Here is an 18,438-nt window from a genome sequence, read left to right as displayed (position 1 = left end):
ATGTTTAACTTTTAGGTGTTCTCGTCCTTAAGTTATTTGTTTTTGTTATTTTTTTGGCCTTTATAACAATTATATTCAACAATTTATATTGAGCTCGAGGCCGTTTTAAATGAAAATTTGTAACCGTTCTACCAATTTGTACCAAACTCGGTATGGTTATTGTACTTGCCACGTGTAAGCAAAACGTTGAAAATTATTGAAATCGGACTAAAATAACGGCCGATTCTCATATAACGGTAAATTTAAGAAATGCTTGAAACTTCAATATTTCGAAATTGAAGGACGCTAATTTACTCAAAATTGATACACCTCGGCTTACCATCTAGCGGAAGGTTTCGGAAGGGTGAAAAAACATATATTTAATACTTGCGCCGGGTATTTAATATTCGGCTCCGCCCGAACTTAGACTTTCTTACTTGTTTCAATTACTTCTTGTGTTGTAATCGGCACATCATTATGTACCGCTAACATCGTTAGACCATTCAGCCGCTCCTTAATTGTATAAAAAGAAGGGACAAATAAGATAGCATATTCAACAATGGAGTAGTCCACTTGCAAAGTGCGCTATGTAATTTTTTTTTAGATTTCTAGTTTTTGGTGGGTTTCATGTCCACTAACAGCAGAGTGAAAAATTTTTCTATATTCTGAAAAAAATAGCATGAAATGTTAACTACTCTTGCAAAAGTCGCTATAATACCAATTTATACACTTTCAAATGTCTCCTCTTCGTATGAACTTAGAAAACTGCAAGAAAACGTGGTAGTTTCGGTGCCTAGTGGAAGAGGTCGCAAAAACGAAGCAAACCAATCTTCCTAGAGGAGAGAACGCGAAAAGCAAAAAAAAGGTAGCTATGTAAAAGTTACTGTTTCAAAACTTGCAATATTAAATTTTTAAATATAAAATTTGTAAATCTACCATACTGCAATTTAATTTTTTTAATGGTATTAGGCTCTTATTTATCCAAATTTTCAGGTAATAGGTACAGTTCGGATGTTACTTGTTGTCGTAGACGTTTTTTTTAAATTTACGGTTTACTTTTATAAAATCACATAACGCTGTTTGCAAGTGGACTACGTACTCATATCTTCATTAAAAGATAATTTGTCATCCGTCTGGAATAAAAAAAAAATTTAAATCAGAAGGACAAAATAGTATTGTGTTATTAATTATATTCAACAATTTATATTGGGCTCGAGGCCGTTTTTAAACGAAAATTTATTGTGGAAAAGCAACGATAATTTAAAAAAATTTTAGAAGAATGATAGCTATTTCGGAAATCACCACATTTCCTCATCAGACTTCTTTCAGTAGGATTCGAACCGACGATCCCACTGACTCAGCCAGTTGCCTATGCACCGTGCTAAGTACGCCTTGTAAATTATCGTTTGCTTTTTTCCACTATTTTCATTTTTGTTATGCCAACACAATCAAGCGCAGCTATTCCGCTGCAATTCACTTGATCATGTGGTTGTTGGTATTGTTGGTTTTTGCTAATAATTATATTTTTAGAATGTTTAACGTATAGGTGTGCTCGTCCTTAAGTTATTTGTTTTTGTTATTTTTTTGGCCTTTTATAACAATTATATTCAACAATTTATATTGAGCTCGAGGCCGTTTTTAAGCTCAATATAAATTGTTGAATATAATTGTTATAAAAGGCCAAAAAAATAACAAAAACAAATTGTGTTATTAATTCAAAAGTAAATAGTTGTAGTTCAATGATGAAGGGGGGGATCTATCCCCCCATATCCCCGCCCCCCTTGGCTACGCCACTGGATGCGACAATCGGTCTGTATGACGAAGACCACAAAAGCGAGCTTTTAATCCTACCACGACGTGCAGACGATATGATCATCGGGATGGACGGTCCATACGGTGCCGAGGGGAGTCGTTGACGCCAGAAACGACTGATACGCCTTCAGGGGAGGTCACATGCATTACCGTGGCTGATCAAATTTGCAAGAACCACCAGAAAACTCTGCAACCACCAAATGTGGTCAACCACCCGTTGTACACCGAGATCTTCGAGGTTAAAGAGTTCTTGGGCCTGGAACCAAGCAAGAGGAGAAGATATGGGAAGTACGTGCTAAATCCACTAAATTTCCCAACTAAATGGTGGAAGCCCGAAAGTGGGGAACGGCGGCTACATGAAGTCAACGTCACACCCACCGCTGAAAACATGGTCATACGAAAGACCATCAGAAGAGACTCTGCATGATATTACAGGCCAGACATGTTCCGCGATGTGCGGAAATACGTGAAACGTTGTCAGTCGTGCCAGCTGTATAAACCCAACCAACAGGAAGCAGAGGGGAAATATGTTTACCCAACTGGCGGACGAGCCTTGGGCCACCCTTTTATCTGTCAAATATTGTCGGGCCGCTGCCACGACCAAAACACGGCAACAACTTTTGAGTTTCAAAAAGCACCAAAAATTGGAAAAAAGAGCATTTTACCACACTACAAGCACAACATTTTTTTTTAATCAAAGGATACTTTTTTCATAACAGTTTGTGTTTAACAAAAGTAAAAAAATTAACAATACTTTCAAGTATAAGTAAATACACAAAACTTTTTGCTCCATAATACCGAAGTACTGCACATTAAAACTGGTATATCTGGAGAAAGAAAAATCTAATCGCAACAAACGAAATTGAATTTTAAAGGCGAAGTGTATTTAATACTCAATACCCTAAGTAGAAATGAGCGAAAATAATTATTGTTTTATAATATAACCTCAAGTATCGCGAAGAACCGTGTTTTTACACTTAGCGGTTAGGATACCTCAAAATTCTGACGTGGTAGAGAAATTCTACAGCCAGATTTGGTTTCAGCACCGAACAATCCAAAAGAACCGATGCACTCAGGTGACAAAAAAGTTACAACTTTTCGAACTGTGTAATCAATCAACAAATCAAGAAAATAAAAAAATAAATATTTAACTTACCTGCGTGCTAGCATCTTCAACGCGTTTTTTTGGCGTTTTAATTTTCAAAAAGCACTAAATCTAGCGCTTAAAGCAACAAGTTGGGAACTATGACAATGATACTCTTGTGTTCCACGTCAAATTCTCTAATTGGATAAAGATCGTACCACTCTGGAAGGCGACGCTGAGAGCCTGAGCAAGTCCGGGCACGATTCGGCGTTCCGAAATCCTGGTCACGGATACGGGAGCACAATTCACCAGTCGGGCATTAACCGTCGAGCAATATGGGGTAAGACATCAATTCACCGCTCCTTATACCCCACAATAAAACCCGGCAGAGGGAAGAAGCCGTCACGTACAACGTATTATAGCGAAGTATACTGGCGACGGACTACGGAACTGGGACTACCTGTAATGCTAAAACGCGAGGTGCGACTCTCAAGGCAGTGTACGATGAGACTACTTACGGCACGGGGCAAAACTCGATGACGCCAAACGAGAAGCTTACAATAGTAAAGAAATTGTCAAAATTAAAGCGGCATCGGCGGAACAAGCACCACATTGCAATCCACTTAGAGAGCACCCACAATCGAAGGAAGTAGACAACTTCGCGGCAAAGTTAGCCCCGAAATATAGCGTGCCGCACAAAAATTTTATAAAAACCAATTTTTTCCTAAAGAGCTATTATCATGATTGGGTAAATTTGGTACATACACACATAGTATTTCTACTTAAATTGCGTAACTTCGATGATTTTTATCCGAATTCATTGAATAAGGTATCAATTTGTTTGAAAATAAATGTACTTTTATACAAATACTATATGCAATTTGGGAACTCTCATAAAAATGTTTTATATAAGCGATGGTTCAAGTGGAAAAAATTAGGAAAATGGAGGTTTTTTCAAACATTAACCGTTGAAAACTCCCAACAAGCTAAGCCTAACAACATTTTTTTATACATCATTTGAAAGAGATATAAATATCACTTTCAAAATCAGATGAAAAACAGCCAAGCTGTTAACAGATCTGTATATTATGTACGAAAATTACTTTTTTTTTTGTAAAAAAATAAGATGGTTCAGGAACAATAAGAGACTTATTTTCATGTTGCATTACCCTACTTACAACCTAAACTAAATTTTGTTTCGGGTGTATTTCGTGATTTTTTTATAGCACCGTGTAATTAAATTATTTCTTTCATATCTACAACATAAAAAATTTTACAGCGTTTATATTCCTTAGGTTTCTCACTATTTATTTATCTATATATTTCAGGTTTTCTGAAGCGATTGCAGTTGGATTATCAAATGCAAGTTAATAACACCGTATCACAATGCAGCTCTTCGCCGCATGAGCAGCAGGAACTGCATTTGCCGCTTCAAAATTCCCATTCATTAGCTAAAGCCAGTTCCACTTATTTCGAATCAAGTCATTTATGGCCACAGCAAATGCATTTTCAAAATTACCAACATTTAACGAAACCAACTTCTGAGTATCGACAACAGCAGAAACATCAACGGCAATACGATGAAACAATAAATAAAAAAGCAGTTAATAGTAAAATAAAGAATTTCCATGTTAGCGTCAACAATAGTAATAAAAATAATGGAATACCTAATGCTTGTGATAGCGAAAACTATGTGAAGCTTATGAGGGCAACAGCTGATCAAGAAGAACAAGATTCGGAGGAACTCTCATCGAAATTCGAATCAGAGTGTACGTCGATTCTAAGCGAACCTTATGGAGAAAGTGATGAAGAAGTTTTGTGCGATGGTTTCGAGCCTGTAAATATTTACAGTATTAAAGACGACAAACAGGTGCCAGAACAATACGTTACTCGAACGAATATGACTCCCTCATATACCACCACAGATGGTTGTAGTAATATTGGACATCATCGACAGAACACTGGTTGTAGTGAGGAGGGAAACACAGAAGCTTTTGATGTAAATACGTACACGGCACAACAACAACATCGAAATTGTCAAAGAGAACACCACACTTGCGATATGACTAAAATAAATTCACAAGTTGATGATACCGAGCATGCCACTTATATCTTTCAAGAGGACGAATCGATGCCGGAAAGAACTGAAAACGATACACTCAGAATATCTGGTTGTCAGCCTTCCACTAAAGTACGATTATTCAGAACAAAACATGATTCAAAAAATATATCTTCACCAAACCCTCAGCACGCATTGAAACATAATACACGAGAGCTCTGTTTGGCGGCATCATCGCCACCTTCCTCGGTTGACGAAGATATCAATGACAGCAGCAGTCAGCACTCAAACGCCATTGGAATGGACGACATCAATTCTTTGGCTAATCCCGTTGACCAAATAAGTAATATCAAGGCAGCTATAAATGGTTATTTAATCAATGCTTGTTGTTCATGAGCGCATACTATTTATGTAATATTGTCATAAATATCCACTGGATAACAAGAAGATCCAAATAACTATATATTGCTGATAAATTTATAGTTTAACGTTTTTTGTTTATTTAACAGCATATATGCACTACCAACCTAGAGATGTCAGTGAAGGAAGCAGGAGCCGCAGCAGAGGTAGTAGCGATAGCAATCAGAACAGCACAGTTGACAACGGCACTGATAACAGTAGTATTACCAAAAGAAATATATGCCCAAATGGTAATAGTAGGCAAAAAATAAGGGGAATGACACCTCCGATCATTGCACAATACCACATGCAGTGCGAACTCATACCAAAAACGGCGCAATCATCCAGTTTATATCACGGGGCCGCTAAACCGGTGAACAATATGACTTCACCCTCATTTTACCAAGAGCAGCAACCGCAACGGCAACAGCAACATAAACATTCTTTGAGACTAAGTACAATCACTTTATCGTCGCCTATATTAACACTGCCGCTGCCGCCCCCACCACCAACAATGTCAATGACGACTTTGTCGTCTGCATCAGTGCCTCCAACAACTGGCGAACCAACGACGCTCCATGAAACAGTAGCAGCTACTGCATCGCTCGAACAAGCGTCCGCTTGCAATGCCGCTGCAGCCGTGGCAGTAGCAACTGCGGCAGCAGCTGCAAGCAGTGGCAGCATCAATAGTGCGCCGATGACGCAAAACTTTGGAAGCCTGTTAGATGCAATTAGCGGCAACAGTGGCTGCAGTAACGATAATAGTGATCCAAACGTCATTGCCACAAATTCTACCCCTTCTGGTAGCAACACAAGCACATACAGCCAAAATAAGTACTATCACCCGCTATTTGCGCAAGGAATTTGCCATTGGCCGGGCTGTGAACTAGCTCTTAATGACTTCACTGCTTTCGTTAAGTAAGTAAAAGCGTACATTGGAGTAAAAGGTAGGGTGCAATAACATACGCAATAAGGCCGCATGGTCTTATTTTCCTTTTGTTTTTGAAATACAACATTCAATCCTTCTTGTACTAAAAATTCATATCTGGCAACATGTTTTCTGACATTATTGTCACTGCAATTGTGTAGTTTACCTAGACCTGTAAAAAATCATCAAATTTGGTCGACGCGTCTTAACCCTAAAATGTTTCGAATCCGGGAGCTTAAATTAACTTTTCTTAATATCTCAAAAGTTATCTGTAAAAAAAGCACTTCCAGATTCCGAACTTTGTTTACGTTAATTTCCACTTGTAACTTCTGCCACCCTTAAAGTATGAAAACTAATAACATTCCTTAACAATTATTTTGAGTACTAATAGTAAAAAGAATTATGATTTAATTTTATATATGTATTCGGATATGCATTATGAAATAATTTTACGCTTCAAAAAAATAACACCGGCTTCGTGTTTTGTTTTTTTTTTTTAACGAACTCTTTGTTGTGATCAAAATACGTACTTATATGTACATATTAATAATTTTGAATACGGACTATAAGCCAAATGATGAATAGCTTTTGACTATTTTCAAGTTGGAATTTCCTCATTTGTATTAAACATTAAATTGCGCGTTGTAACACAGTATTGAATAACATTTTTCTCTTTGTGATCAGCGATGATAAAGCTAATCATAAAGATATGTTGCTCGTGCGATGGGAAAACTTAACCTATGCTGTCACGCATAAAAGGTATCTAAAACGGGTTTTACATGTAATGGCCTAGGTTTGATAGAGCTTCATACTATTTAAAAACAAGTAAGAGTAGCGCTCTCTTCGGCTATGCCGAAGGCTTCATACCTTTCATGAACATCTAAAAATTTTACTTTAACAGATTACTGCATTTGAAAAAATTTATATATTCACAGCATACATATATAGAGAGGCATATAAAAAATTATATCTAAACAATTAGAGGATATACCTTATATAGCACCAATCTAAGTGACTTTTACTGCTGTGTGATCGGTATGTAAACCGGTAACACAATTTAATGAGTTTAGCTTCCTACATAAAGGAGATATGTTGCAAAAACTGGTATCTGAACAATCAGTGGTATAAGAGATAAAGCTGATATAGCATAGATTTTGACGATTTTCTCAGTAGACCTTGTATTATTATTTATAATTACGAAATTTGTTAGTTTTAGCTGTGAAAATAAAGGAGTTTTACAGTAAAACCCCATATCTGAACAATCAGTTGTATTGAGGCAATGAATACATAGGTTATAGTGACCAGCTCATTGTTAATATTACTGTGAACTTTCTGTTGATAATGAGTGAAAATAATGCGAAATTTCATGTTTCTAGCTGCATATATGGAGAAGTTATAACAAAGAATCTCATATCTGAACAATCAGTTGTATGGAGGCTATAGGTTATAGCGACCCGATCCTCACCATTTTCACTGTAAGTATTTTTTTGATAATGGGTGGAAATATTGCGAAATTTCATGTTCCCAGCTACATAGATGGAGGAGTTATAACAAAAAATAGCATATCGGAACAATCAGTTGTATGGGAGCTATATGTAAAAGCATTAGCGCACACAAGGGGTGGGTTTTGGGGTTCAAACCCCCCTAAAGCTAATAACCTCAAATACAATCTGTATCTTAAAGCTAAGAATCCAGCTCTCAAGGAAATTATAAGAAATATTTATTATACTTTCTGTTGCTTGAAAAAGCGCTTTGCTTTTGCTGTAAATTTTCATGAGAGAATAAATATACGAGCATTTTTTTCTTGAGTGCTGCAAACTGATTTAAGAAATTTTGGTAGAAGAAAATTTCTTTTCCATTTCTCGTCCGTCGTTTTATATGAATTTTTCGTTTTTCTTGAGAGTTCAGTTAATTTTTTCGGTATTTGAAATATGAAAAAAATTCAGCAATCGTGAAAAATCACCATCTCTATCGAAAACCAGAAATCGAAAAAATGAACATAGAAGTGCAAAAATTCATGGAATCAATAAATTTATTTTTACTGACTCTTTTTTAAAATTTTTTATTAGGTACTTTTGAAAGTTGAGCGCATCTTGAGTTTATAGAACTTTTTATTAAACAAGTAGTTTTTAAGGAAAGAACACAACCGACTTCAATTCTCATATTCAAATTTAGGGGTACCGTTAATTTCTTCATGATCCAATCATCGGATCTCTAAAACAAATTACGGGACGAACCTTGAGGTACTAGCTTTCTAATAAAAAAGGATTATTGAAAACGGTTCACGTGGTCCAAAGTTATGTATTCCGGTGAGATGATAACCTCTCTTTTTTTTGAAGTCGGTTAAAAGCGTTTGAGTTCTTTTAATCTGTAAATAAAGTGCAGTTTATGAATTTTAAAGCGTTTATTTATTTATTACATACTGTACATAAAACTTGCATAAATGTATTTTAAAGAGGGTATTATCTGAAGCAAATTTTCAGTATTTTCCGGTGATATATCTTCAGAAATATAAAACCCCCCCTAAAATATATTCCTGGGTGCGCCCCTGTGTAAAAGTGACCCGATCTTTGCTATTCTCACTGTTGATTATGGGTGGAAGTATTGCAAAATTTTATGTTCGTAGCTACATAAATGGAGGAGTTATAACAAAAATTCTCATAACTGAACAATCAGTTGTATGGGAGATATACGTTATAGTGATCCGATCGTTGTTATTTTCACTGTAAGTATTTTGTTAATAGTGAGTTCTTATGTCCCTAGCTGCATAAATGGAGAAGTTATGGCAAAAATCTTATATCTGAACAACCAGTTGTATGGGGGCTATAGGTTATAGCAACCCGATCGTCGCCATTTTCACTGAAAGTATTCTTTTGATAATGGGTGACAACAGTGCGAAATTTCATACTCCTAGCTACTTAAACGGAGGAGTTATAACGAAAAATATTATATCTGAACAATCAGTTGTGTGGGAGCTATAGTTTATAGTTACCCGATTTTTATAACTTTCACTCTAAGCTTTCTTTTGATAATGCGTGGAAGTATTGCAAAATTTCATGTTCGTAGCTGCATAAATGGAGGAGTTATAACGAAAATTCTCAAAACTGAACAATCAGTTGTATGGGAGGTATATGTTATAATGGTCCGATTCATCCGGTTCCGATAAATGATAAATACATTATAAAAATACACCCACCTATCGAATTTCATCCGGATATCTCGAAAACTGAGAGACTAGATTGCATACAAACAGACGGACAGACGGACATGGCTAAATCGACTCAACTCGACGTTTTGATCATTTAAGTATACATTTTAATGGTTCTACCTCTTTTTATTCTGGTACTTACAAACATCGGACCAAAGTTATAATACCATTTCATGCTCATGAAAGGTATAATAAGGTACTTTATAACTACTGAGGCATACAATGGAGATGAAGAGTCCGATCAAGGATTATCCCGTCTTTAGGTGGTAGAATCTTGTATGTGTTCGTAAAATCCGATTTTTGTAGAAATAAAGTTAGTTTAGTTGTCTAATAATGTATATTTATGTATTCATGCTCAACTTGTCACACCCGTCACAAAGTCAAGTCACACCCGTCACAGTTGAATTTGGAACATATAATCTGTAATTGCCAAAGATCAACGCCAAGTCCTAGCTACTTCAAATTTGCACCATATTATATTAAAATTTAATAGACTTTAAAACTGCATACTATAATTCTTCTTAAGATGTGGATTAAAAAGTTACAAATTTTGGTTAAATTGTGAAGAATTTTCATAATTTTTACACAGTGTTTGAAGTCTGGATTTGTATGATGCTTGTTAACTCATCAGCTATATTTTCGTAAGATAATAATAAATAAATAGTCGAAACTCCCACGTCCCACTTGATATTTGGGTCACTGTATTTTTTCCAAAGAAGGACGAAGCGGTAATTTTCTTCATACAACTTTTGTTACGAATCTCTTAAGTTTAATTGTGAAGTTTAATTCGCAACACTTAAAAAATAACGAAATAAAGCCAAACTCTCTGGGAAGACAATAACTGTTAATAATTTTATCAGGCATGATTAGAGAGGCCATTAAACACGGGAACGTTTCGAATATATGGACATCAAAATAAAATTAAATATTTTAATTATTAAAAACATAAAAAACGATCTGATCTGAGCGATCTAGAAGGCAAACTTTTTCAATAGAAAAGAAAACGCCATAAGTTTGTAAATGATCTTTTTTTTTGTATTTAAGTAATACAAGCATGACTTCTGATGTAAAGCTTAGCTACGAACAACTACAGTTTTTTTTTAACAAAAATAATTTGTAATGAATTTACCAGTCTCTGTTTTTGAGATTCATTTAATGAATTTACTAGTCTTTCTAGGTGTGATTTATTTAAATAAAATATGTGAATTTTAGTTGAAACATCTTTGATTCTCATATGTATACAAATTTTGGAATACCGTTAATTATATGATGATCAAATGATCGGATCTAAACAAAATTAGTATGGGACGACCTGTGAGACTCTACCTTTCCTATAGAAAAGAATTATAGAAATCGGTTGACGTGGTCCAAAGTTATGCAGTACCATAAAAAAAAACATATTCCGACGAATTGATAACCTTCTCCTTTTTTGAAGTTGGTTAATAATATGTATGTATGTGTAAAGCCAACACACATTTGCATAAGTCTGTACAGTAAAATTAATTGTTATACGCAGTTAATTTGTTTTTATTGTACTAGCTCTGTTTTAGGTTTACTAAATGTTATCTCATCCACATTTTTAATAAGCTTGACATTGAAAACGTTATTAACCACTCTAAAAAATTTTTGGTAAGGTTTGGTTGCATTTGGTAGGAAAAAAAAATTGTCCGTGGCAACACTGCTTATAAATGAGTTATTAAACTCGTTGTCCGTTATTAATTTCTCTGATTTTCCTAACCAAGCCAGTATTTCTTAGAGTTTAATTTTTATGGTGATCATGTTTCTATCGCGTAATTTATGTACGGAAGCTAGTTTGGTGAACCTGTCGATAGTCGTCAGAAAACATGTGCGAAAACAATAGAAAACGTCGGCGTGTACTATTTCGTTCGGACCACTAGGAGTTTCCTTGTAATTTAACAGTTTTTTTCAACGACTTTCTCGCGCGTTTGTTCTCGTTGCACACATCGCATGAATTAATAAATCTGTTGATCACCTTTTTAAGATTCGGATAAAAAAAATTAAACTTCATTTGCTCGTAACTTTCTAACACTCGCCTATGATTTCCTTCAGTTTGAATTTTTTTCCACTACCTCTAAAACCAAGGATCGAGCTGAGAGCAACTGGGTATGACGTCACATTATTTTGAGAATGAGAGTGTAAAGAATAATTTTGAAGAAGAAGAGGAAGAAACGAACCAGTAGTGCGGAATAGTGATGTAAAACTGGGTTGAATTGTACCTACTCTTCAGCTTCTTAAATTTGAACGTACATTCGGTACAAGCACATCATTTTAGGTACATTTGGAACGTAGTAAAATATTGTTTCATGTAAGTAGAAAAATCGTTATAGTACAAAAGGAAGATGTAGTCCACCAACTAACAAAAATGTATGCACTTAAAAATACATGTTTACTGTTTAGGTACGTATATCTACTTTTAGGTACAACTTTTCGGCAAACTGGTACAATATGCAAATTTAATATTCATCATTAGTGCGAAAAAATAATAATGTGACGTCAGCGAAAGGGTGGATGCTGTCAAATCTAGACAGGGAGGACTAGCGGTCCGCGGAAAGCGCCACCTTTCCTTCTCATGTCCAACGTCATTTACTGTCATTTGAAAATAAGCTTATTAATTGTTCTTGAACAATATTAGATTATTAGGTAACTCTGAATGAATTCCTATTGTTCCCTTCTTTAAATATTTTCTAAATAGATCTGTAAGGTAAGTATTCTTGTGTAAATCTGCTTGGGCTATATAAATACGGTAGCCAGATGTACTGATTTTATCAGTATAGTACTGATTTTTCAACTCTTGTACTGATTTTCTTTATCTCTTCAATCGGTACGCTATTGTCCTGATTTTTCAAAATGTGTACTGATTTGTACTGAATTTTAAATTCAAGCAAAATACTTTAGGGTTTTCTTAAGGTCTTTACATAACGTTGCAACTTCCTTAAACTGTAATGTAAAAAGTAGGAAGAAAATAATTTAATTATAATGTATTGTGGAACGATTTTCCGTCATCCCTTGTCAAATTTGAATTGGAGACAAGAAAAATGAGAGAACGAAAAATGACACTGAAGATGGCACAACGCCGAAACCGGTTTGTCTCCAAACCAAATTTGACAAGGGATGACGGAAAATCGTTCCACAATACATCATACTCCTACCCTGTCGGAAACACAAACAACCAAAAAGAATTTAATTATAGTTGAAATGTTTCAGATAATATTTGATATTCGCAAGAAATTAATACAACAAAAATATCAATCGTTTTACGGGAATATCATCGGGTATTACGAACCAGTTGCGATAATATGATAGAGCTTAAATTAATTTTGTCATGTGTTGTAAGTTATCTCGAAACAAACTCTCAGTATAATAACAACAAATTTGCCTATAAATTACAATTCTTTTTTCACACATTGTAAAAGAGTTTTGTATACGAGACAAAGAGTTAGATACTCTTTTTAGCGAATTCTTAGTCTTTCAAAATTTTTGCGTAGTTGAAAAAATTAATTTAAGAAATGAGGAAATATAGATGAAGTCCTTAAATAGTGGTACTTCTTCACAGTTTGAAAAAATATATAATTTAGTTTATTTTAACAACTGAGATAATCTTAAGTATATAGTTTACTTCCTGACACAAAGAGAGAAATCGGCTTCCAATTAAAATTTCTTAAAGTGAACTTCAAATTAAAAGTTATTTTAAAATGAAATGTATAGAATTCTTTGACTATTTAAACTTTCATTAGACATTCAAAAATGTCATTCAAGTATTATCTGTTACTTACATCCATAATTTTACTTTGAATAGAAATTTACTGAAAAGTACTGATTTTTTAGTATGAAAAAGTCTAACGTACTGATTTCGCGCATAAAAAATCTGGCAACCCTATATATAAACTATTTGGTATTTGTTGTATAATATTTCGCTTTCATCGGTTTTATTTTTCACCAGGCGTGTTTGAGTTGATTACTTGTTTACTATTGATTCCGAGATAAGGAAATGATTATTTAAATTTTTGCATGCTGAATGAACCGTTTCTATCGAATAACAAAAGGCTTAAATAAATAAATACCATTGCTATATTTTTTGGAAATGAAGAAAGATCTGCTGATAACTTGTCACAGTCTCGAAAAAACATAAGAAACCGCTCCAACTTCTTAAAAATGTGTGATAAAGAGTGAGTTGTGAGCCCAAATTTCTAGTCATAATTCAAAACTTTTAATGTTTCAATAACTGTAGATTTGTGCAACATTTTCGATTAACAAAAGATGCTTTCAAGTACGTGCTAACTGAAGTCAAAGACAAATTGAAGAAACGTTCCCGTACATCCGCTTTGTCGGCAGAATTAAAATTTGCAGCTACATTAAGATTTCTAGTGGAGGGAAGCTATCAACTTGGAGCCGGTAATGATTTTAATATAGGTATTGCGCAGTCGACTATGTCTGGAGTCCTAAAGGAGGTGCTAGATTGTCTGGAAGAACAAATTTGTCCAAAGTGGATAACAATGGAAATGACGAATGAAGAAAAGATGGAAGCAAAACAACATTTTTATGAAAATACTCACTTTCCTGGGGTTATTGGTTGTGTGGATGGTACCCAAATTAGAATAATTACTCCGTGTAGGGATCAGCAATATTTGTATTTCAACAGAAAGGGGTTACCAGTCTGAACGCAATGGTTGTAAGTACATACATAGGTTTGGTTAGGTTAGGTTAGAGTGGCTGCCCCGCGCAGAGCGCGGAGCACACGTGAGCTGGAAAAGCCCGTTGTGATACCACTGGCCGAAGCCATTTGTTTCTTTCCCTCCCTTAGTAATTGAACCACCGAGTGCGTTTTATATAGCACAAACAGTCGAGAACGTTCGCCGAGTTCAAATCGGCTAAACACTCTACAAAGTACTTGTTGAAGAATTGGTTGCGCATGTTGGCCAGGGCGGGACAATGGCAGAGATAGTGTTCGATGGTCTCCAACTCCTCCTCGTCTCTGCAACGGCGACAGAAATCGTTGGTGAGGTATCCTAACCTCTTTCCGTGTGTGCCCATCAGGCAGTGTCCGGTGATTACCCCGACTACTAATCTGAGAGAGGAGCGGTCCAGCCGGGTGAGAGCTATGGATCGCTTTACATCAATCTTTGGCCATTCAAAACTACGAGATTGGGGAAAGGAATTTGTGGATTTTAGGCTTAGTTGCCAACTTGGTGCTTTAAGCACTAGATTTAGTGCTTTTTGAAAATTAAAACGCCAAATAAAATTATTTAGTGCCAAGTGCCTTTTTTAGTGCTTTTTTCTGAACTAAAATTACTTCGAGATAGTTAAAACCTGAAATAATGAAAATTTAAATGGACTAAAATACAACCATGATTGATAAAAAGCTGAAGTTGCAAACCCACCTTATTAAATTCTATTCACGTTGAAAATGCTAGTACGTAAGTATGTTAAGTATGTCTTTTTTTCTCTTCTAATTATTTGGACCGGTTTTCTTTTTCATTACCACCTGAGTAAAACACATCGTTTCTTGGTGCTGAATCCAAATCTGGCCTCCGAGTTGCTCTGGCACTAGAATTTTGAGATATCCTAACCCCAAAGTGCCAAAAACACGGTTTTTAGCGATATTTGAGGTTATATAGTGAAAACATCAAATTATTTGCTCATTTCTAATTAGGGCATCATTTTCGTTTGTTGCGATTCCATTTTTCTTTCTCGAGATATACCAGTTTTAATGTGCAGTACTTCGGTATTATGTTATGAAAAAAGCATCCCTTGATTCAAAAAAAGTTGGTGCTTTTAGTGTGGTAAAAGGCTTTTTTTCCAAGTTTTTGGTGCTTTTTGAAAATCAAAAGATGGCAACACTGATTTTAGGCAGGTTGTCTAACGATTATGTTCTATTTATAGTAATTTTTTTGTGCAATATAGGCGATGCAGGATATCTTCTGGAACCTTTTTTAATGACACCGTATCGGGCAGCTGAACTGAATAGCTTGGAGAGCAAGTATAACATTGCACACGCCAAAGCACGGAACATAGTGAAGAGAACCATCGGGGTCTTTAAAAATAGATTCCGGTGCCTGCTTTCTGCTCGTCAGCTGCATTACTCTCCAACAAAAGCAACAAAAATTGTTAACGTATGTGCTGCGTTACATAACATTTGTTTGTTCTACAATGCTCCCTGCATCTGGCAATTAGAAAACCAGGAGAGCGATGGAACACATTTAAACCTAGATGTGCCAACAAGTTCTGACAATAATAATGTAGCAATTTGCATAAGAGACGGAATAAAGAACTCAGTGTTTATTGAGCAATAAAAATAAACGAAATTACAATCATTTCAGACTTTTTTTGCCTTTCTTTCAGCTTTCTTTTTCTTCCACTCAAACTTATCTTTACCTAATTTTAACTTTTCATCCTCCAGGTGTAGCAATTTATGTTGAAACTCTTTCGAATCTTTCATGTGCTCCTCAATATTTTTAAAACTCAGTCGAACTTCGTTGTAAAAACTCCTCTGAATATCTATTTGATCCACGAGAAGTTCCTCTTGACTCTTTACTTGGTTTTCTTTAGCGCTTTCAAGTAAATAGTTGGAACCAGCAACATTCTCTGCTATTCCTTCGTCGGACAACAAATCCATTAATATCATCTCTTCCGGTGATGGAGTTGATATGGGATTTAGTGGCGCAGATGGCTTTGTTCCTGAAGATGTGGATGCATTTGTTTGTGCGATATTTCTGGTGCCTAAGGCTACGCCAACTGGGTTTAGCATCTCATTAAAGCACATTACATTGGCGACACGGGTTTCCAATGGGGAAAGCGACTGTTGATTAAAAACGCCTCCTCCTGTAGCGTTTACTTCGCATTTATTGTGGACTATTTTTTCATAACTTTTCCCTTTAAGTCGATCCAAACCTAGAATTTTATGTTTTACGTCAGCTAGAAAATCGTTGAGTTTTAATGATTACCTTTTGCCAGCCTGCGCCGTCTCGTGTTGGTGGTCCAATACTGTTCAACGTCAATGCGAGTGAGTTCCATTTTTGCTTGACGTCAATTTTATTAACTCCTTTATTAAATCCTCGTGCAAAACTTGGATTGTCTTCCATATACTTCACTAATGTTTCGAATTGATTGAAATTTGTAATTTTAAAATTTTTTTCCATCTTGACGACCACAAAAAATTATTCAACAAATGCTTTCCGTTATTTTTGACATTCGAATGTAAACTCGACTACAAGGAGGCGACAGTTTCGATTAACAGTCGAGCTCGGAAGTGGTGATTCGAAGTAATCACTGTCGACTCGATTTATGCCGACATGGATAACGGTGACAGGGGTGAATATCTTTTTGTCGACGTAGAAAGTCAAGGACATTATTTTTCTTGCCTTTGTTGTATTCAACTTCAAATTCGTTATCGCTAAGCAATGTTTTCTTCCTTAAAATGCGGGCGCTTGGATCCTTCATGGAATACAGCCATTTCAAGGGTTGATGATCAGTTTGTATGACCGTCCGAATAAATAAGGTCTGAGTTACCGCACCGCCCATACTCTTGCTAAGAGCTCTTTTTCCAGCGTATGATAACGCTTTCGGATCCATTTAATGTGCGGCTAGCGAAGCAAATCGGCTTGCCTATCGTAACATTACTGGCATCTGTGATCACAGCAAATTTCTTTGAAAAATCTGGAAATGCTAGTAGTGGGGGGGTGTTGTCGTTATAAGTTTTAACTTGTCAAACGCCCTGATATATTCTTTGTCCCTTAAAATAATTTTTTTCATTTTTCCTCAAATATTTGATTATGCTATCACAGAATAGTTTCAAAAAACTTGCGGTATCCCGTCAGTCCTTGGAAGGATTGACTTGCTTTTACAGTCCGCGATAATTTTAGTTCTTGTATGGCCTATATTTTTTCGGGTTTCGTTTGATTCCCTCGTACTGTATTTTTAAATTGTTTTCGTACAAGTGATAAAAAGTATGTAGCAAGAGCTGTAAAAAGTAAAAATATTCTTAATGCTCTAAACTGCCCACAATATGTAGCTGTGGTTATGGTGTATTATTTCTGATGTAGCTAGCGAAATAGTTTGTGGCTGTGATAAATAATGCATATTTTATTAATATAATCACTCAAAATCGTATTCATCATGCGCTGGAAGATGGCAGGTGCGTTTTTTAAAACAAATGGCTTACGCATAAATTCGTAATGCCTATTTGGTCCAGAAAAGACTGTTTTTTCTATGTCGCTTTCGTCCATCAAAGTTTGGTGAAAGCCTTTTGCAAGACCAATTGAGGAGAAATATTGTGCTCGCCCTAGATTTTCAAAGAGTGACTCTATATTTGGCAATGGAAATTTGTCGCCAATAGTAAGGGTATTTTATTTCCGGTAATATATTACCAGACGCCATTTCTTTTTGTTACCTCAACTCGATTTTCTCTCCACGATCCATAAGCGGGAGTTGTAAGGAGATTTACTTGGCCTAATTATACCGTTAAATAACATACACTTCAGCTGGGAATTTATTTCTTCTTCCAGTGCATATGGATATCGATAGTTTCTACTCATAGTTTGATGCTCATATTTTACTCTAGAAGCATTGTGTACATTAGAGTGGTTCATAAAAACAGTCCTTTTGGAAATTCATAAACGCTACATCAGAATATTGTTATTTGTGATAAAAAAAGAGACACGTATTTTTTTATTTTGAAAGAAAAGTTTTCTTAGAGGTCGCGCTGGTCGGTTTTTTATAAAAACGCTGATGTTCTAAATTTTTTTATTTTCTTGACATGTTAACATGTAGCTAAAAATATTGTTTTTACATATAATTACTCTGGCATTATTGGGGAACTTTCCCTTAATTACACACCTGTCTTGGACAATTAGAATGGGTCTAGTTCCCGAAAATATGCTCTCGAAAAGATCCACCATTTTGAATTTCGAAAAACTGTCTTCAGATTCGTAATTAGCAACCCCAGAAACCCC

General features: G+C 35.5%; 2 protein-coding genes across 2 annotated transcripts in view; both read left to right on the top strand.

Annotated features, from left to right (window-relative positions):
* The first annotated feature begins 1,698 nt into the window (after positions 1 to 1,698).
* The window catches only part of LOC108361572 (flocculation protein FLO11-like), a 38,133-nt gene continuing 21,393 nt past the window's right edge, over positions 1,699 to 18,438 (top strand). The window contains exons 1-5 of the mRNA XM_017614215.1: positions 1,699 to 1,707; positions 3,021 to 3,026; positions 4,204 to 5,066; positions 5,124 to 5,277; positions 5,444 to 6,251. Of these exons, the coding sequence (XP_017469704.1) occupies positions 4,236 to 5,066; positions 5,124 to 5,277; positions 5,444 to 6,251 (1,793 nt within the window). The 5' untranslated portion in view covers positions 1,699 to 1,707; positions 3,021 to 3,026; positions 4,204 to 4,235. The remainder of the gene's footprint in view (positions 1,708 to 3,020; positions 3,027 to 4,203; positions 5,067 to 5,123; positions 5,278 to 5,443; positions 6,252 to 18,438) is intronic.
* LOC108361570 (uncharacterized) lies at positions 13,337 to 14,224 on the top strand. Its single transcript, XM_017614213.1, has 2 exons — positions 13,337 to 13,656; positions 13,719 to 14,224. Exons 1-2 carry the CDS (start codon positions 13,643 to 13,645, stop codon positions 14,146 to 14,148), a joined length of 444 nt encoding a protein of 147 aa, XP_017469702.1. The 5' UTR covers positions 13,337 to 13,642; the 3' UTR covers positions 14,149 to 14,224.

The sequence above is a fragment of the Rhagoletis zephyria genome, unplaced genomic scaffold (genome assembly GCF_001687245.7).
Source record: "Rhagoletis zephyria isolate East Lansing unplaced genomic scaffold, Rhagoletis_zephyria_1.1 Rzeph_scaffold_00794, whole genome shotgun sequence".
NCBI lineage: Eukaryota > Metazoa > Arthropoda > Insecta > Diptera > Tephritidae > Rhagoletis > Rhagoletis zephyria.
This window is presented reverse-complemented; position numbering and strand designations above follow the sequence as displayed.